Raw genomic sequence first — 19,027 nt, forward strand, 5'->3', positions numbered from 1 at the left:
AATAAATCCATGTATTTTATAACAAACTTAAATTCTAGTGCTATGTTCTGTTTCATATTGGGATAGCTTCCTAGTCCTGAAGAAGGGTAATTACTGAAATGTTGACTGCTGCTTTGCTCTTCCAGCCTCCTGTTGGTCTACCTTGGATTCCAGCATCTGCAGGTTATTGCTGTGTCTAGCTACAAGCATATTGATCATACTATTGGAACATTTTCATTTGGTCGTTAAATGTGAACATTAGGCCCGAACCTGGATATAGTGAATGGCTGTTAGGAAATTATCTTTTCACAACTGTGAATGTTATTATCTTTATTCAGCCTGTGCTAAGAACTTGCAGTCATCAGCTTCGAGGGCCTGCTTGCTGACACTGATTTATAAGACCCACCTTCTGCCACTATGATGTGACCACGGTTCCTATGTGTTAGCCCACATTGTGTACATCATAGAGAATCAGATTCTTATTGGTTCTGATTTCTGACAGTTAATTAACTAAGTAACTATGTACATTTAATGAGATATCTCAGACTTAATTGAACAGTCTAGGTTGTATACTTGCTTGGATTACTATTATATTACATACAATAGTAGTTATTTAGTTGACTAGCTGGCTGTTTGTTCATCCAACTGACTGAAAGCTCATTAACAGACTAGCTGTATTCTGCAGGGGGAGCAAGATAGAGGCTGGAGCATTACATGTTGTGACATCATATAGCAGTCTTCATAGGGAAAGTGCTTTAAGATCTGTGATACAGTGGCTGAATGATCAGGTCAAAGGCTAGGAATCCTATAATGTGTAACTCGCCTCCTGACTCACCACTGCATGTACACTATCAATAAGACACAAGTGAGGGGTTTTATGGAATAGTTTCCACTTGCCAGGATGAGTGCAGCTACAATCGTATTCTAGAAGCTTAATATCAAAGACAAAGCAAACCAACTGATCAACACAACATCTGCTCCACTACTGTTGCTCAGTAGCTATAGCATGTACCATGTACAAGATGAATTTCATGAATCCACCAAGACTCCTTAGATCACACCCTGCAAACTCATGACTTTTACTATCTTAAATTGCCAGTGCAGCAGAACCATGGGAACATCATTACTTGTAACTACCTGTTCAAGCCACTCACCATCCTGACTTGGAAATATATCACCATTTCTTCATTGTTGCTGAGTCAAAATCGTGGAACTCCGTCCCCGATGACAATGTGTGTACACCTAAACCAAATTAACTGCAGTGATTTACAAAGCCAGTTCATACCACATTCACAAGGGCAATAAGCAATGGCTAATAAATGCCGACCCAGCCAGCTAAGTTGTCAGAAATTTATAAATGAGGTGAGATGATAGTGATAGCACTTGACATCAAGGCTGCATCCACCTGAGTGTTGCATCAAGGACCCCAAGCAAAACTGGTATAAGGCGGCAAACTCTGCCGATTAGAGTCATATCTGTCACATAGGAAGACGGCTGTAGTTGTTGGAGGTCATTCATCCCAGCTCCAGGATGACTCTGCAGAAGTTCCTCAGCTTAGTGTCCCAGGCCCTACCATTTCAGCTGCTTCAATGAACTTCCCTCCATCATAAATCAGATTGGGGATGTTTGCTAAGGGTTGCATGATGCTCAGCATCATTCATGGCTCCTCAGATACTGAAGCAATCTATGTCCAGATGTGACAAGATCTGGGCAATATCTAGGCTTATGCTGACAAGTAGCAAGAATAACATGCTACACTATGACCACCACCAATAAGGCACAATCTAATCACTGCTCCTTGAAATTCAATGGTGTTACAATCACTGACTCCCCTACTATCAACTTCCTGAAGATTACCATTGCCTAGGAACTCAACTGGACTCATCAGATAAAGACAGTGGTTACAACACCAGGCTAGGAATACTGCAGTGAGTGACTCCTTTCCTGACTCCCCGAAGCCTATCCATCATTTACAAAGCCCAAGTCAGGAGTGTGATGGAATACTGTCCATTTACTGCTGAAGCAACACTCAAGATGCTTGACACCGTCCAGGACAAAGCAGCCCACTTGATGGGCTCCACATCCACAAACATCCATTCCCTCCACCACCAATGTTCAGTAGCAGCAGAGTGTACCATCGACAAGATGCACTGCAGAAATTCACCCAAGATCCTTAGATTTCACCTTCCAACTCCACAGCCACTTCCAAATAGAAGGACAAGGGCAGCAGATACATGGGAATACCATCATCTTCGAGTACTTCTCTAAGCCACTCACCATTGACTTGGAAATATATCCCCACTCCTTCACTGTTGCTGGATCAATATCCTGGAATTCCCTCCTTAAGGGCATTGTGGATCGATCTACAACTAGTGGATTGCAGTGGTTCAAGAAGGCAGCTCAGCACCATCTTCTCAAGGGCAACTGGGGATGGTCAATACTTGCAGGCAAGCCAGTGATGCCCACATCCGATGAATGAATATAAACATTTGCAGAAAATTAGGGGAAAGTGGAGAAGTGATAGACTTATTTTACTCATTTGAAACAAGCATACAATGAATTTAGTATCCAGAAAAGTCTTGGGGAAAAATGTTGAATAGGAGAGTTTGTACCTGAGAGAGTTAACTGGCATCATGAGGATGTAAAGGATTGCACTGAGAGGAATTGTACAGCATCCAGTGTATGCTTACCAGAATGTTTCAGAGGCTAACACTAATGTATACTTACTTTTTCATAGAGTCTGTCCTATATCATAAGCTGTAATATAACTAAATAATAGATACAATTTAATAAACCTTTACTGTTTATCAAGTTAAAACCTGTTGTTTATTGTTGTTTTGCAGCAGCATTCAACCTCACTGGTATCAGTAACTTAAGCTAATACTAATCAGGCAGCAAATCTACCCAGGGCATCCCATATGGTTGTGGCTCATCATCTCATTATAAGATGTTAGCAACAGTGATTGTCTGAAGATGTAGTTTAGTCACACTGTACTTTTCAATAATTCATGTGTGATCTGGTTTTCCATTTAATAATTCCCCAGATTTACTTTCCATAGGACCAGTGCTCATTTTGTAAGCTCTTGTCAAGTTTAAATTGAAACTCTGTTTTTATATTAATAGCTAGCTTTTACTTGTACTCTAATTTTTCCTAGCTTAGCATTATTTTCTTGTTTATTTTTAATATTTATTCTGACCTTCTAGCCATCTTTGCACAGTTATATTTATTTTACAAGTTTGATACTACTTTTAACATTTCTACTTAGCCACGGATGTTGGTTCCTCACCTTTGAATTTTACTTTTTCATTGAAATGTATAAATTCTCTGTATTCTGAAATAGCTCCTTAAATGCCTACTATGGCATTCTTATTGACCCTTTCTTTAACACAATATGCTATCTCACTTTCACTATCACTGCTTACTCATCCCCATAATTGTCCTCTTGGCACCACTTTTCTCATCTTTTCTCCCTGAAACTGACTGTAAAATTCATTCATACTGTAATTGCTGCTATATATGAATGCCTTCAACATGTTAGCATCAATTAATCCTATCTTATTGTGGAACAACTAGTATAGCTTGCTCTACCCAGACCATTCTGTTCTAAGGAACTACGCTGAAGACATTCTATGAATTCCTCATTTGGCTACCTTTGCTTGTCTTTTCCAATCTATGTGTAGAGGCCTGGATTGTGCACTTCCAAATCGTAAGTGGTCATTTTACTGACATGTGGTCCATGTAAATGAAGTAACCTCCCAGTGACTCTACAACTCACGCACTCGGAGCTCCGGAAGATTTTCTATTTTAGTCTTTTCTTTTATTCTTCAAGACAACATTCAGGGATGATAGGTGTATAATGTAGTTTGGAATACCATTAGTATAACCGTTTTTTTTGCTTTCTCTATTCTAATTAATTGTCTGCTGCCTTCTCCTTTTTCACCTTTCTACTTTAATTTTTACACAGCTAATGTTTGCTACTTACTTTATCATTTTACTTGTCTCATGTATAATTTAATTTAAAATCACTGTCCAATACCAGTTCAATTTATTTCTTTTAAACCCAAAAGAGAGGCTTACAGGAAAGGAGAGGTGGAATAAATGATTCATATTTTTGCACATCCTATGGAATATTAAAGCACTGGCATCTTCTTATGATCATTTCCAAAGCTCACTAGTCAAAAGTTATATTATTTAAAATTTTCATTTATTTTCTTCAGGTCTTCAAACAGTTGGTATTTTCCGAGTTGGAAGCTCCAAGAAAAGAGTTCGACAGGTAAATAAGAAATTTAAAAATCATGAAATGCATTTCAGTTGAGATGAATTCCAGATAAAAGGAACAACCACTCTGTCCAAAACAAATTGATTTATTTACACAACTATGTATGTTTCCAAGGGATCTCTACAACAGCATTGAGGCTTAGAAGGCAAGAAGTAATAGAACATATGAGAGGCCCAAAGGATCTCTCTAGAACAGTAGTCATCTGTGAAATTTTAAAGTTGAGTGAGAATTAAATGCTATATTCTTTGTGCAATGAAGTATTGAACTGGACAATTACAACAGAAATTTCACCAAGTGAAACAAGGTGCCAACAATGAATCAAAAAGTTAAGACCATAAGACATAGGAGTGGAAGCAAGGCCATTCAGCCCAACAAGTCCACTCCACCATTTAAATCATGGCTGATGGGCATTTCAACTCCATTTCCCCGCACTCTCCCCGTAGCCCCTGATTCCTTGTGGGATCAAGAATGTGTCAATCTCTGCCTTGAAGGCAACTAACGTCCCGGCCTCCACTGCACTCAGTGGCAATGAATTCCACCAGCCCACCACTCTCTACCTGAAGAAATGTCATCTCATTTCCGTTTTAAATTTACCCCCTCTAATTCTAAGGCTGTGCCCATGGGTCCTAGACTCCCTGCCTAACGGAAACAACTTCTCAGCATCCACCCCTTCTAAGCCATACATTATCTTGTAAGTTTCTATTAGATCTCCCCTTAACCTTCTAAACTCTAATGAGTACAATCCCAGGATCCTTAGCCGTTCATCATACATTAAACCTACCATTCCAGGGATCATCCGTGTGAATCTCCGCTGGACACGGTCCAGGGCTAGTATGTCCTTCCTGAGGTTTACGGCCCAAAATTGGACACAGTATTCTAAATGGGGCCTAACTAGAGCTTTATAAAGTCTCAGAAGCACATCGCTGCTTTTATGTTCCAACCCTCTTGAGATAAACGACAAGAGTTAAAAGTGTACAACAATCCTGTTACATTAATTAAAATAAAGGGCTTCAATTCAGAGCTAAATATTATCTTTGCTCCACCTTAGCTTCTCTGTCCAGAGTAACTAAACATCTGTGTCCCACGCAAACTGTGACAATCTTAAATTGTTTTCTTTATTCTTTTGGGGGGAATTTAGGCATCAGTGGCAAGCCAACATTCTTTTCCCATGTTTAAATGCCCTTGAACTGGCTTGCTGGGCCATGTGTGAGGACAGTTGAGAATTATCCATATTGCTGTGTTGGTCTTGACTCACATGTAGGCCAGACCAAATAGTGACAGAAGATTTATTTCCCTAAAGAACATTAATGAACCAGATGGACTTTTAGAACACATGGTCATTTCATAATCACCATTATTGAGATTAGCTTCATATTCCAGGTTTATTAAATTAATTCAAAGTCCTGCCAGCTGCCATGCTGTAAGTTGAACCCATATCACTACTGCATGAGTCTGCCTGTCTAGTCCTGTGACATTATCAGCAGGCCATCACCTCCTCTTAGTTTTTCACAAAAGCTCACCTGTTCTATGACAGTTTACTCTATGTGGCTCAAAAATCCACATTTTCAGTTCTGCTGAGGCCCCTCCCCTTTTCCCCATTTTTTATATTTAATTCACTGTCAGCAAAAACAAAACTTCCCTAATGCTGCACTGGGCTTTTAAGAATCAATCCACCTTCATTTTGGATTTATTGTGCAACGAGAAAAAGCTGGAATTTAGACCCAGGTGTTTTAACTATCTTGTTGCCACTGAAGCTCTGTTGCTGATGACACCTCTCCAATTTCATTATGATAGCCAACCATTTGCCCAGTTCACCTAATATCATGTGATGTTTCGCCTTCACTAAGTGGCGGTTTTCAGTGCTGGCATTCATCATGAAGGTCGACCAGTTTTCCCTCATCAACCTGTTCAAAGATGCCATTGTACACCTCTGGAGCTGGTTCGAGTTGAACCCAGGCATCCTACCCCAGAGGAAGAGACACTACCACTGTGCCACAAGAGCCCTTAAGAGATTTTTTTTCTAACAGGTGACCAAGGAAATCCTATCATTTGCCACAGCTGACCACTCTCCACCACTGGCAGAATGTAATTTCTCTGATATTGGGACTCATGACATGTTGGTATTATCCCTGCCTCTGGGCGAGAAGGCCAGAGTTCAAGTCCCACCTGCTCCAGAAATGTGCAATGTATTCTCTGAACAGGCTAATTCAAAAATATCTGTAAATTCATTCATGGCTGATATGGTTCAGGGCTATTGTAACTTCCTAAGGGCCAGAAGGCATGGACACAAAATCCCACTTGGATCAAAGGTTGGCATGTTATCTCAGTGGGTTAGTTAAAAATACCTGTAAATTCAAAGAATCAAAGGTTCTTGTGGAGCATTGGCAGTATCCCTACTTCTGATCCAGGCACTTTATTTCAAAGCCCATGCACCACTGATGGGTTGTAACAGATTGATTACAAATATCTAAATCATTGAAGAATGTGCTCCAACCAAAATACTGTCGAGAAAAGCTTAAAAATGTGGCCAGTATTTTGTTATTTGGATTAGTTAAGAAGGGTAAGAACATCTTTAAGAGGAATACTTCCCAAAGTACTTCACAGGAGCATTGTAAACCAAAACTTAATACAGAGAGGCACACAAGGTTATTAGTCCAATTGACTAAATGTTTACTAAAAGAGATAAAGTGGGAAGTCTAAACTATGAGGAAAGATTGGATAGACTGCGGTTGCTTACCTTGGAGCAGCGCAGGTTGAGAGGGCACCTGAAAAGTGTATATCAGATTGACGGTTATAGATGGAGTGGATAGGAAGGCGCAATGGAGGGGTCATAGCCTTCTACCTCTTACTTTGAATCTAAGAGGAATATTTTCACCCAAAAGATGATGGTGGTCTGGACCTAGCTCTCTTAATGAATGGTTAAATCAGAAGCTCACATAACTGTTGTCTCACTGTGCCAGGCACCCAGGTTCAATTCTAGCCATGGGTGACTGTGTGGAGTTTGCATATTCTCCTCATGCTTGTGTGGGTTTCTGCCAGGTGCTCCTGTTTCTTCCTATAGTCTGAAGAAATGTAGGGTAGGTGGATTGGCCATACTAAATTGTCCTGGAGTGTCCAGGGATGTGCAGGGAATGGTGGGTTAGACATGGTAAATGTGAGCTTACACAGTTAGCATGGGGTATCTATGATAACATTCAAGAGGCATTTAAAGGAGTCACGCTTAGATAGTCATTTGCTTTTTATTGCCTCCAGGCCCATAGGGCTAGAACTGAAGAATGGGATTAGTGCAGTCAGATCTTTGTTAACTGAAGCAGGCACAATGGGCTAAATGTCTTCCTTCAGTGCTGCAATCGTCTGTGAATTTTCTTGATCAAATCAAAGAATCAGCCTTATGGAATAAAATGCAATCAATTTGTGAACCAACATGTACCCAGTTGGTACAAATAAATATTATGGAGTGATGCAAACTGTAGATCAAAAATTTTGGTTCTCATACTCCATTGAACAAGTGGATCTCATCTGAGCACTAATACATTCATGAAAGGAAAACCAAGTGAACGATATTGGCTGAAGGTAGGATCTGGTTCTGTAATTAACCCTCTGTGGGCAGATGGCCAGAAAACATCTAATGAGTAGTTTCAGCGATTATAATAAATTGGGCAAGGCTTTACAATATGTGGTACTATCTTCAATAGAAATAAGGCAATAGGGCTGTATTTTTTGAAGTGGGATATTGAGGAATTAAAATCAGGAAGAATATTGAAGTAGGTAATATAAAGTTTTTAATTAGTGCTAATTTATTTACACCAGGATGTGAATATATTTCATGATGTTTAGCCTGACCTATTTGTGACTGACCAATGACATGACCTGTGAATGAATTGTTTAATGGAATTTGACACACGCATTTGTTTCAAATAAGTTTTTTTTTGATGAATTGGTATACTATTGAAGAGAATATTTGTTGCTTCAGCTGCGAGATGAGTTTGATCAAGGTCTACAAGTGGTCTTGGATGAAGAACACAGTGTCCATGACGTGGCAGCTTTACTTAAAGAGTTCTTGCGGGACATGCCAGATCCTCTTCTTCCCAAGGAACTCTACTCAGCCTTCATCAACACCATGAGTAAGTGAGATCAAACTGCTTGAGTTTGCAGCCATACTGACAGCAAATGTACACAATTAAATTCCTTTAATAACTTGGTAAGTCCTAGTAACCTTCCCAGAAATGGCTAACAATACTAACAACTCGGCTCCAGCAACAACACTCTGAGCTTTGGCCTTTTTACTGCTTTTAGTTTTCAATGTCTTGCACTTTCAAATGCATTTTGACCAGCTCCCATCCTTTTGTTAATTTGTTTCATAAACGTGACAAATAAGTGAAAAGTGTTGCCTGAACTTTGTTTTTTGTTATTAATTTAACAGCCCTCTTACCGACTGCCCGTATATCGGGTCTAAAGGATTGAATCATGTAGACACAGGGACATCCCTATTGATAAACAGTAAGAAGGCAATTCCTTTATCCCAATTATTAGGACATTTCTGGAAAATAAACTCAATTAATAGTCTTTAAATTTTGATGCCATCTTTCCCATTCTCCTGGATATGGTCAATGATAAACTGAAGATAGAAATTGCTTTATTCATACTTCTTGGGATATTTGTGATATAAAATTTTGATGCTTGATTTGATTATTTTCTTGAGTAATCTTTACCTTGTAAAAGAAAATGTAACTACCATTTTTGAATTTTTTTTTCCCCAAAAGATAATGCTTGAGAAAATCTAGCTAAAACTTCCATTAAAGTTAAAACATATTGATTCCCAATCTGGGTTTAGGGAGGGGTTCTACACAATCGATTAAGACCCTGTTAAATGGCTTTTAAAAATCTGGTATTCAAATCAAAGCCACAGGTTTAAGGTATAATTTGCGCTTCCCCACTACTTGATGTGTATAACATGTCTAGCAATCTGTAATTACATCTTTATATAATCCTGACCAATAGAAATGCTTTAATATATTAGCCTGTGTTTTATACCCAACCGGCCTGTCATAGAAATTTTGTGAGCTACTCATAAAATGTTCTTGACATACTCAGCTGGAATTACCACCTGATATCTTACTGCCCATCCCTCATTAGGTGATGAGTGAGGTTGTCTCCATGTCCATAAACACTTTGTCAATTCAGTAACAACTTTCACGTATTGGAACTGATTCAGTTTCTGAATAGGCTTTTTGATATGGTTCTCTCAATTCATAACCTATCTATTGCATTTCTATTAAACAAGATAGTCTAAAGAATTCATTCTCTTTACAGTCATCCTCTTCCTTTAAGTTTTGAATAACAACTGAAATTCCAAGTAACCTCTCTCTTTAAAGTGGTTCTCTCTTCCTGTCTATTTCTATAAATATGCTGTTTAGACAAAATACAGTCAGGAATACATCCAGAAGGTTCCTGTTCCTCCTGTAGCATTTCAGGTTGTTTTTACTTTCATCGGTTGGTCCAAAAATAAGAGTCTAATATTTTTGAACCCACCAGATCTATCCCAAGATAACATCAATACTTTATAAAGGAATTTGTTTCACTACTCTAATTACAACTTTCCATTTACCAAATCACTCTTTAATCCAACTCTGTATAATGGGACTGATTTGTGACCTCCACAAATAGCTCTAGTTAATGTTTCTTTCATTCATTAGCCCCTCTGGAAGACTAACTGTATCATCAGCCAGAATCAATAACTGATTTGTTCCGATGGCTTTCAATACCTTTATTGGTTTACTTCCTTCATTAGAAAAACCAGAACACAGTCTCCACTCGAAATAAAATAGTCAGATACTCCAACGGTCTGATTTCTTGATTATCCTGTATGATCAATTCCTTCATTACAGGTTCTGAGGGAAAGTACTCCACCTACTGCTGCATTTTAATAGCCTTTTCATTTCCTGATTTCCCCTTTTTCAGAAGATACTTTAGGCCTTCCTATTGTTGAAACAGGTCTCCTATGCAACTCCTAGCAAATGATTTTGGTACGTCCTGTCTTTTGATATCATAAGCATATTATTGGCTGAAACTGATAGGTTTCTGAGGGATTTTGAAAATCCAATCCCTGTAATATACTGCACAACAGCTCTCCAGTCTTTATACCTAATACCTCCAGATACTCACTTTGAAAGATTCATAGATCTTCTTGAACTCAGTGGCTTTTCATTCTGCCAAGAGCCCCTATATTGCTAATACCCCAGACACTCCAATAATACTTAGATGCCAGAATGAAACTTGGCTTGACAGACCATAAATGTAATCTATACAAATTTTTGCAGTTACCAGGTGGGATTTGTTCCATTGCTGTCTCTTCCCAAGACATACTTACACGTGTTAACTCAATCATCTTTCTTCTCTGGCCTCAAATAAAATCTGAGGGATTTTTCCGTTCTTCCATGTTTTGGCTGCTAAAGTAAGTTCAAGCCAGCTCTGCTGGACTGGAGACTTCCAAAACCAAACTACTCTTCCACTGTTATGCATATTTTCTTCTGAACGCAACCTACGTCTGGTCGCTGCCCTCACTTTCTGGAGGCCCGAAGAAATCAATCGCATAAATGCTCCAATAGTTACCTCACAACATAGCTTATCTTGTTATTTAGTTCAAGTCACAGGTTTTCTTACTCACTACTAAAAAATAAAGTTTCTATCCCTCTAAAAAAGATGTCACCTTCACAGAATTGTGAACCACAAATGCATGAACCTCTATTAATATCTGCAATGTTAGGATGTAAAATATTGTATTGTGCACCCATCATCATGGTATCCAAATTGCTGCTTTATGGTTTGATTAATAGAATGTCAACAAAAGATTCTGTTATGTCACAATATCCTGAACCCATGTTTTATCTGGTGCAGCCATGAAGCAGGAAGACCAGCTGTCCATTCTCCAGCTGCTGATTTATCTGTTGCCTCCATGTAACTGTGACACATTACTCCGATTACTCGAGTTGCTGTCAAAGGTGGCGAGCCATGCTCACGACACTCTTGGAGAAGATGGGCAAGAGGTAATGATGACACCAATTTTGTTACATCAGCAATTCAGAAAAATACAAATTTAACAATCCCTTCTTTTGGTGTCTAATCTGATGACAGATTAGATTAATTGCTCATTTCTCTGTTTGCTGACTGTTAGATTTGGTTGCAGTGTGCATATCTGACTGCCATGCTCGTTTACCTAACAGTCACTTAAAAGAGGTTGACTATACATAAAGCTTCTGATATTTCGTGGGTCTGGTGGCTGCATATTTTTGCCTGTCCTCATGCTTCAGACACACTGCATCCTCATTTTCCACTTTGAGAAGTACCTTGACCACACTTTCAAAAAACAGGCTGATCTGCAGAATAATTAATTCTACTAAAATGTTTCAGGCTTTACTTACCTTGTAGAAGCCAATACACCATTTGCTCATTGAGCTTACTTGTTGGTGGTATTGCTCTGAGTTCCATTCAAGACAATGAAGCGGGAACTGCTGGCACTGCACTCTCCTCTAATAGGAGCAATTTTCCTCAGCTACAATTTTTTGGAGAATGACAAACAACATCAAGTGGGTCAGTGCCAGTTTCTTGGGTGTTTTACTCAGCATGGTAACAGTAGGAAAGCAATCAAATCCCTAAAGAATTTTAGGGATATGTTATTTATTTGAGACATGGGATAAAGTGAAGAAAAATAAATTTAGATGACCCTTCTGGTAGGAATGTATATGGGGCTGGGAAAGATCATAATGTCTGTGATATACACACTTTGAAGATTTAGTCTTTGAGTTTTTGAATGGTATAATCGTGCCTTTTATTTAACCTACAATTTTCTCTTGTTTCTTGACACTTGCTGGCAAATTTTGACTCATTGATCACTTAATGTCAAGCAAGCAGGGTGACACTGCAAAAGATTTGAAGGATCAAAAAGAGTGACGGACACTGGAGAGATTACAATTTTAACCAGAGACTTATCTAGGACTGGATGTTGGACACACTTGTCTGACAGAGGCAGTGGAGTCGTTCATAGAGGTGGTGAAAAGATCCAGATGGGTGTTGGTCCCATGTCTCTATGTAATGTTGTCTTGAGGCTACATATATATAAGAAATGAAAGGAACCTTCATTATAGGGACTGTAAACAAAGAATGAGCTGTCAAGGTGAATTTTTATCATCTCAAAGAACCAGTATTGGTGGAGAGAGCATTATTCAAAACATGAGCCCAGAATGCTAGTTGGGTGATTAGCAGTTTAATGCAAATTGGGTCAACAGAGCAAAGTGTGAAGTCCTTTGACAAGATAACTTTGGAGATCTCATCATGTGAGAAAAGATAGAATGAGACAGGGGTCACAGTTTAAAGATACAGGCTTCTGTGTTGAACGATCAGCCATGACGCAAACAGCAAATTTCAGACTCATGCCAAGCAATTTTTCTTTGATTAAAGATGGAATTAATTCCTATGTGGGGCAAATAAAGGTTGAATAAATTTGTGTGGATGATCTGTATGTTTATCTTGTGATTATTGTGAGGAAAGACAGTATAAAAAGATGCATGCATTCAATGTGGATCCAATTTTAGATTTTTATGTTCCAATGCCAGAGTTTCTCCTGCCAGAAATGGAAATTATGAACCATTGTCCATTTTATTCTGTCTAATTTGTTCCAGTTGATGAATAATATTCTACCAGACTTCTATATAATAAATAGTTATCATGGAGAACGTGGCTATTTGTTTATTTTTAAGATGACTGGAAACAAAATGACTGTCGTCAATCTGGCTACCATCTTTGGCCCAAACCTCCTTTATAGGGAGATGCTGTCTGATAAAGACTACAGTGTGCAGGCAGCACAAGTAGAGGAAAGCTCTGCAATCATTGGGGTCATTCAAAAAATGATCGAGAACTACTCAACTCTATTTACAGTAAGTATGGCATAACTGTTATTTTTTCAGTTAATTTTTCTCTATATTCTACTTTCCTGAAAGCACTAAATAATTAGTGAGTAATATAGCTCTAAGATTTCAATGTCTATTTCGGTACTTTGCTCAAGTCTTTTAGCTTCAAGTATATTATGATCTTGTTGCCCATGTCTATTGTTAGAATAAATGCTGGGAGATTTATAACACTGAGCCTGTGCTCCCTGTTTATTGCCCTAGTATTCCTCACAAACAGCAGAGGCAATGAAACTGCATGGGAATTGGAAGATGGACCTAAAAATACATTTATTCAACTAGAATAATAAAACATACAACTATGGATGCCAGAGATATGAAACAAAGACAGAAATTGCTGGAGAAACTCAGCAGGTCTGGCATCTGTGGGGGAGAAGACAGAGTTAATGCTTAGAGTCCAGTGATACTACATCAGATGGTTAGCAGCTAGGAAAAAATGATATTTATGCTGAAGACAAGGTTGAGCAGGGGTGTTGGTAGAGGAAAGTGAGCAGGGAGGTGGAGGGATAGTCCAGAGAGAAATAGATATTAAAGGAGTAGGCAAAAAAGGGAATTATTGATATTCAGCTTCTCTTCTGTCCTGGCTTACTAAGTGATGTTGGGAACTAGCAATGGGAGAGAATGTGCTTAAAGTGATTCATGTCATATGATAATAGGACTAACAGTCGGTGAGATAGTGTTAGCTAAGCTGAAAGCAACTCATCATCAGAGTGTGGGGTTGGAGGCTAAGATAATAAACAAGGAAGGAAGGAATCATGCTGTAAAGTTATTGAACTTGATGTTCAGTGCTAGAAGCAGCAGGGAAGGCCCAAGTAGAATATAAGATGTTGATTGTCAAGCCTGTGCTGAGGCTCAAAGGAACAATACAGCAGGCCTGTGACAGAAATGGGAACACAGTGGTGTGCTATAGTGGCAGACAAATGGCAGCCCGGGATCATTTTTATGGATAGTATGTAGGTGTTCTGCAAAACGGTCACCCAGTCTGCATTTTATCTTCCCAAATGGGTCGAATGGCCTACGTCCACACTGTAAGGATTCTATCTAGAAGAGACCTTGTTGTGAGCAGTGAATATGGTAAACCAGAATGAGTGAATTGCAAGTAAATCTTTGCTTCACCTGGAAGGTGTGTCTGGGCACTTGGACGGTGAGGGGGGGATGAATTATAAATGGGCAGGTGTTATACCTTCAGTTATTGCAAGGGAAGGTGTTCTGGGAGTGTGAGGAAATGTCAGAAGTGGAAAAGGAGTTTTCAAGTGTGTCCCAGAGGGAACGGTTCCTGTAGAATGCTGCCAAGAGAGGGGAAGGGAATGTGTATTTGGTAGTTACATCTTGTTAGATGTAATGGACATGTAGCTATGATCCTTTACAAGTGGAAGCTGGTGGGGTGGCTATCATTGACAACATTCTGCAGGGACAGTTTCCCCTGGGACAGTTCTCCCAGATTTCTCACCATAGACCATGTAGTTAAGGGCCCTGTAAGATTCCAGTCGGAGATTCCCTCATAGAAGGCTGTGATATATTCCTATATCTTAATTTTATTTCATCCTTATGTGACTTCCATGTCTGTTTGTTGTGGTTACTGAGTGACTTGGCTTCAGAGCTGCAAGAATTGAGGTAGTGGGTGAGGTTTGCATTTGATTTCTAATGGGCTAAAATAGGTTGTTGGGGAGTTAGATTTGGCATTGAGGTAGGAAGATGGCATGGGGAGTGGGTGGATGGGGTGTTGGGGCATGAGGGGTGAGGAATAGAGGACCTAAAACCCAAATAAACACCTGGGAGAAGTCCCAGGAAACTGAGGCAGCTCTTTTAAAATGCCTGCCTCAGTACTGACTCACATCTGCGGCTGCGTGCACAGCAGACTGAACTCTATCCCTTTCCACTCCCTCCCCCTTCCCAGAATGGAGATCATGCCAAATGCCAAATTTTCTTCTGAATCACACACAACTAGCATGATACTAGCCTCAGGAATGAAAATCTCAGTCAAAAACTTTGTAAATCAAATGCCATAATGTTTGACTTGATCAAATATCTCACAATAAGACCATTAGCAATATATCCAGTCAGGCCTGGTGCCCTTATGGAACAGTCCTTTCATTATACAAAGCTTCCTGAATTGTCAATGTAACCAGAAAAATCCTGCATTTTCAAAAGGGTTTGAACAAAAATAACGAGTATGGAATATCAAACTTGCTTCATTGAAGTCAGGGGCACAATCCCCACCTGCAGTTACATCCTTATGAAAAGAGGATAATTCAGTTTGAATTATCCAAGAAATACAATACATGGTGAGCACCTGTGCTCTATACAGGAAAAACAAACCTACCTGGTATGTGTTTTGGTATAAATCGGATCATAATTGAGTTAATTCAAGCTGACCACAGATGCATTTGCCCATGTTATTACAAAGTTCAGACAGAAGGCTCCGAATTGTCAAGTTCACAGATGAGGATGGACAAATTGTCCACTCCTTTTTATTCTCCTGTCCTCTCTGTTGCACACAAGTGTAATTTTACTGTTCTCCCAAGTAAATGTGAACTTACATTTTTAAAAGATACAAATTAACCCAACGTTCTTGAATTAACAGAAGAAAGAGTTTATTAGTTATAAATGTGAGAAGAGATAACAACGCAACTTGCACACGTACAAATTAGAATAAGTTGTGAATCTAAATAAAGCTGAGTTAACACAAGAGATAATGGGAACTGCAGATGCTGGAGAATTCCAAGATAATAAAATGTGAGGCTGGATGAACACAGCAGGCCAAGCAGCATCTCAGGAGCACAAAAGCTGACGTTTCGGGCCTAGACCCTTCATCAGAGAGGGGGATGGGGGTAGGGAACTGGAATAAATAGGGAGAGAGGGGGAGGCGGACCGAAGATGGAGAGTAAAGAAGATAGGTGGAGAGAGTATAGGTGGGGAGGTAGGGAGGGGATAGGTCAGTCCAGGGAAGACGGACAGGTCAAGGAGGTGGGATGAGGTTAGTAGGTAGCTGGGGGTGTGGCTTGGGGTGGGAGGAAGGGATGGGTGAGAGGAAGAACCGGTTAGGGAGGCAGAGACAGGTTGGACTGGTTTTGGGATGCAGGGGGGGGGGGGGGGGGGGGGGGAGCTGGGCTGGGCTGCACCACACAACCCCTCTCTGATGAAGGGTCTAGGCCCGAAACGTCAGCTTTTGTGCTCCTGAGATGCTGCTTGGCCTGCTGTGTTCATCCAGCCTCACATTTTATTATCTTGAGTTAACACAAGGTCAGTCTCTAGGTTGTTTGTGAAGAGTGGATGGTAGAATTTTACAGCTATTAAAGTGAATGTTACCAATTACATTGAGTTTGGCAGCTGTACAGTTGATTTTGAAATTACGGGCATTGTAATTTGTTTGAAATTTTTTTGCAGTAGTTCCTTTTGATAGTGAATGCCTAGCAGCTTTTAGAGTAAGCAAATATTTTTCCCTTTCTCATGAGCAGGGCATAGATGCTGGTGTGTGCTCTCAAAACTGCCAACCTCCCAGTATACTAGTCCACATACCAAAATGACAGACCATAAGAACAAAGGAGCAGAATTAGGCCAATTGACCCATCGACTCTGCTCTACTTAATCATGTTTCTCAATCTTATTCTTCTGCCTTCTCTCTATAATCCTTGCTAATCGTGGATCTATCTCCGTCTTAAATGCACTCAATGACTTGGCCTCCACAGACTGATTTATTCTCTGCCCGACATCCTGACAGCTGCTAGGGGGGCTGTACAGAACTCCCATCAGGTTCTGTTTTCCTCTCTGGTTCCTCAATTCTACCCTGTATCATTTCTTGCTATTGATTTAATTTCATTTCTTACTAAACAAGGCAATCCCGCTCCCTCTACCCATCCTTTTGATAGGATATTTAGTTCTTAGCCCTAATGTCCGAGCAGCCAATTCTCTTGTGATGCCCACAATATTGTACTCAACAATTTCAATCTGAACTACTAGCTCATTTATCTTTTCTCATATATCGCATGCATTTAAGTGTAACACCCTCATTCCCCTTTTCCTCATTATCCCCTTATCATCTATACCTGAAGCTAGACTCTTGACCCTTTCCATACACACTAACTGATTACTGTTCCTACAACTCCTCCCTCACCCCTATCCCAGGTCCCAAGATGACGTTCCATATTAAGCAGAGGTTCACCTGCACATCTGCCAATGTGGTATACTCCATCCATTGTACCCGGTGTGGCTTCCTCTACATTGGGGAAAACAAGCGGAGGCTTGGGGGCCACTTTGCAGAACACCTCCGCTTGGTTCGCAATAAACAACTGCACATCTCAGTCACAAACCATTTCCAGTCCCCCTCCCATTCTTTAGATGACATATCCATCATGGCCTCCTGCAGTGCCACAATGATGCCACCCGAAGGTTGCAGGAACAGCAACTCATATTCTGCTTGGGAACCCTGCAGCCCAATGGTATCAATGTGGACTTCACCAGCTTCAAAATCTCCCCTTCCCCCACCACATCCAAAAACAAGCCCAGTTCGTCCCCTCCCCCCACTGCACCACACAACCAGCCCAGCTCTTCACCTCCACCCACTGCATCCCAAAACCAGTCCAACCTGTCTCTGCCTCCCTAACCTGTTCTTCCTCTCACCCATCCCTTCCTCCCACCCCAAGCCACACATCCATGTCCTACCTACTAACCTCATCCCACCTCCTTGACCTGTCCGTCTTCCCTGGACTGACCTATCTCCTCCCTATCTCCCCACCTATACTCTCCTCTCCACCTATCTTCTTTTCTCTCCATCTTCTGTCCGCCTCCCCCTCTCTCCCTATTTATTCCAGAACCCTCACCCCATCCCCCTCTCTGATGAAGGATCTAGGCCTGAAACGTCAGCTTTTGTGCTCCTGAGATGCTGCTGGGCCTGCTGTGTTCATCCAGCCTCACATTTTATTATCTTTGATTCCTGTTCTGGAAGCTTAAACTATTTTAGTTTAAAGTGGGGGTGAGCTCAGGAGAGGTTATTAGAGTCCTTGTGACCACTCTGTTTAGCCTTTCCACTGGGATCCTAGTCCCAGACCAGTTCAGGTGGAACTTGTCCGGATGGTACAGTTCCATTTGGTCTACTACTGATGCCAGTTCCTGCACAAATCTTTTATCCACATGCTTACTGCCCCAATCTTATGGCTTTGTCAATTTGTATGTGGCTCAGGTATTAATTCAAGGATTAGAACCTTTGAGGCCCTATTTTTTCTCCCCCAAATTTTTGTTTGTAACTCCTGACATTCCCCAAACAGGATTTCTTTGCTATGTTGTTGGTACCAATGTGGATCACAAAAACTGGAGCCTCACCCTACCTCTTCAGGATCTTTTGCAAGCCATTTCAAGATGTTCTTCATCTTGGTACCATTCAATGTGGGACTCGCAATTCTGCTCACAAGGAATGCCATCTGTCTCAAAAATAAAGGATTCCTACCACTAAACAGAATATGAGCCCATTGGTTTTACAGGTAAATTATTGCCCTGGATAGAGGATTGGCCAACTAGCAAAAAAATACAAAAAATGGGGATAAAAGGATCTTTATCAGGATGGCAGCTGGTGACTAGTAGAATTCTACAGAAGTCAGTGTTGGGCCCACACTATTTATGTTGTGCATTAATGATCACAATGAAGGAACTAACAGCATTGTTGCTAAGGAAGCAAGGAAACCGCAGAAGGACTTGACACGCGAGAGAGCGGGTGGAGAAGGAACAGATAAAATACAAAGTGGCAAAGTATGGGGTTATGCACTTTGAAAGGAAAAATAGATGCATAGATTATTTTCTAAACGAGGAACA

At 40.3% G+C, this 19,027-nt stretch overlaps 1 protein-coding gene across 3 annotated transcripts in view; it reads left to right on the forward strand.

Moving 5' to 3' along the window:
- arhgap36 (Rho GTPase activating protein 36) overlaps nt 1-19,027 on the forward strand; it is a 187,212-nt gene that overhangs the window by 150,024 nt on the left and 18,161 nt on the right. For all 3 annotated transcript variants that reach the window (XM_048544034.2, XM_048544035.2, XM_048544036.2), the window contains 4 exons: nt 4,198-4,253; nt 8,233-8,383; nt 11,157-11,305; nt 13,016-13,192. In XM_048544034.2, coding sequence (XP_048399991.2) covers nt 4,198-4,253; nt 8,233-8,383; nt 11,157-11,305; nt 13,016-13,192 — 533 coding nt within the window. The remainder of the gene's footprint in view (nt 1-4,197; nt 4,254-8,232; nt 8,384-11,156; nt 11,306-13,015; nt 13,193-19,027) is intronic.

This window comes from Stegostoma tigrinum, chromosome 15 (assembly GCF_030684315.1).
Source record: "Stegostoma tigrinum isolate sSteTig4 chromosome 15, sSteTig4.hap1, whole genome shotgun sequence".
NCBI lineage: Eukaryota > Metazoa > Chordata > Chondrichthyes > Orectolobiformes > Stegostomatidae > Stegostoma > Stegostoma tigrinum.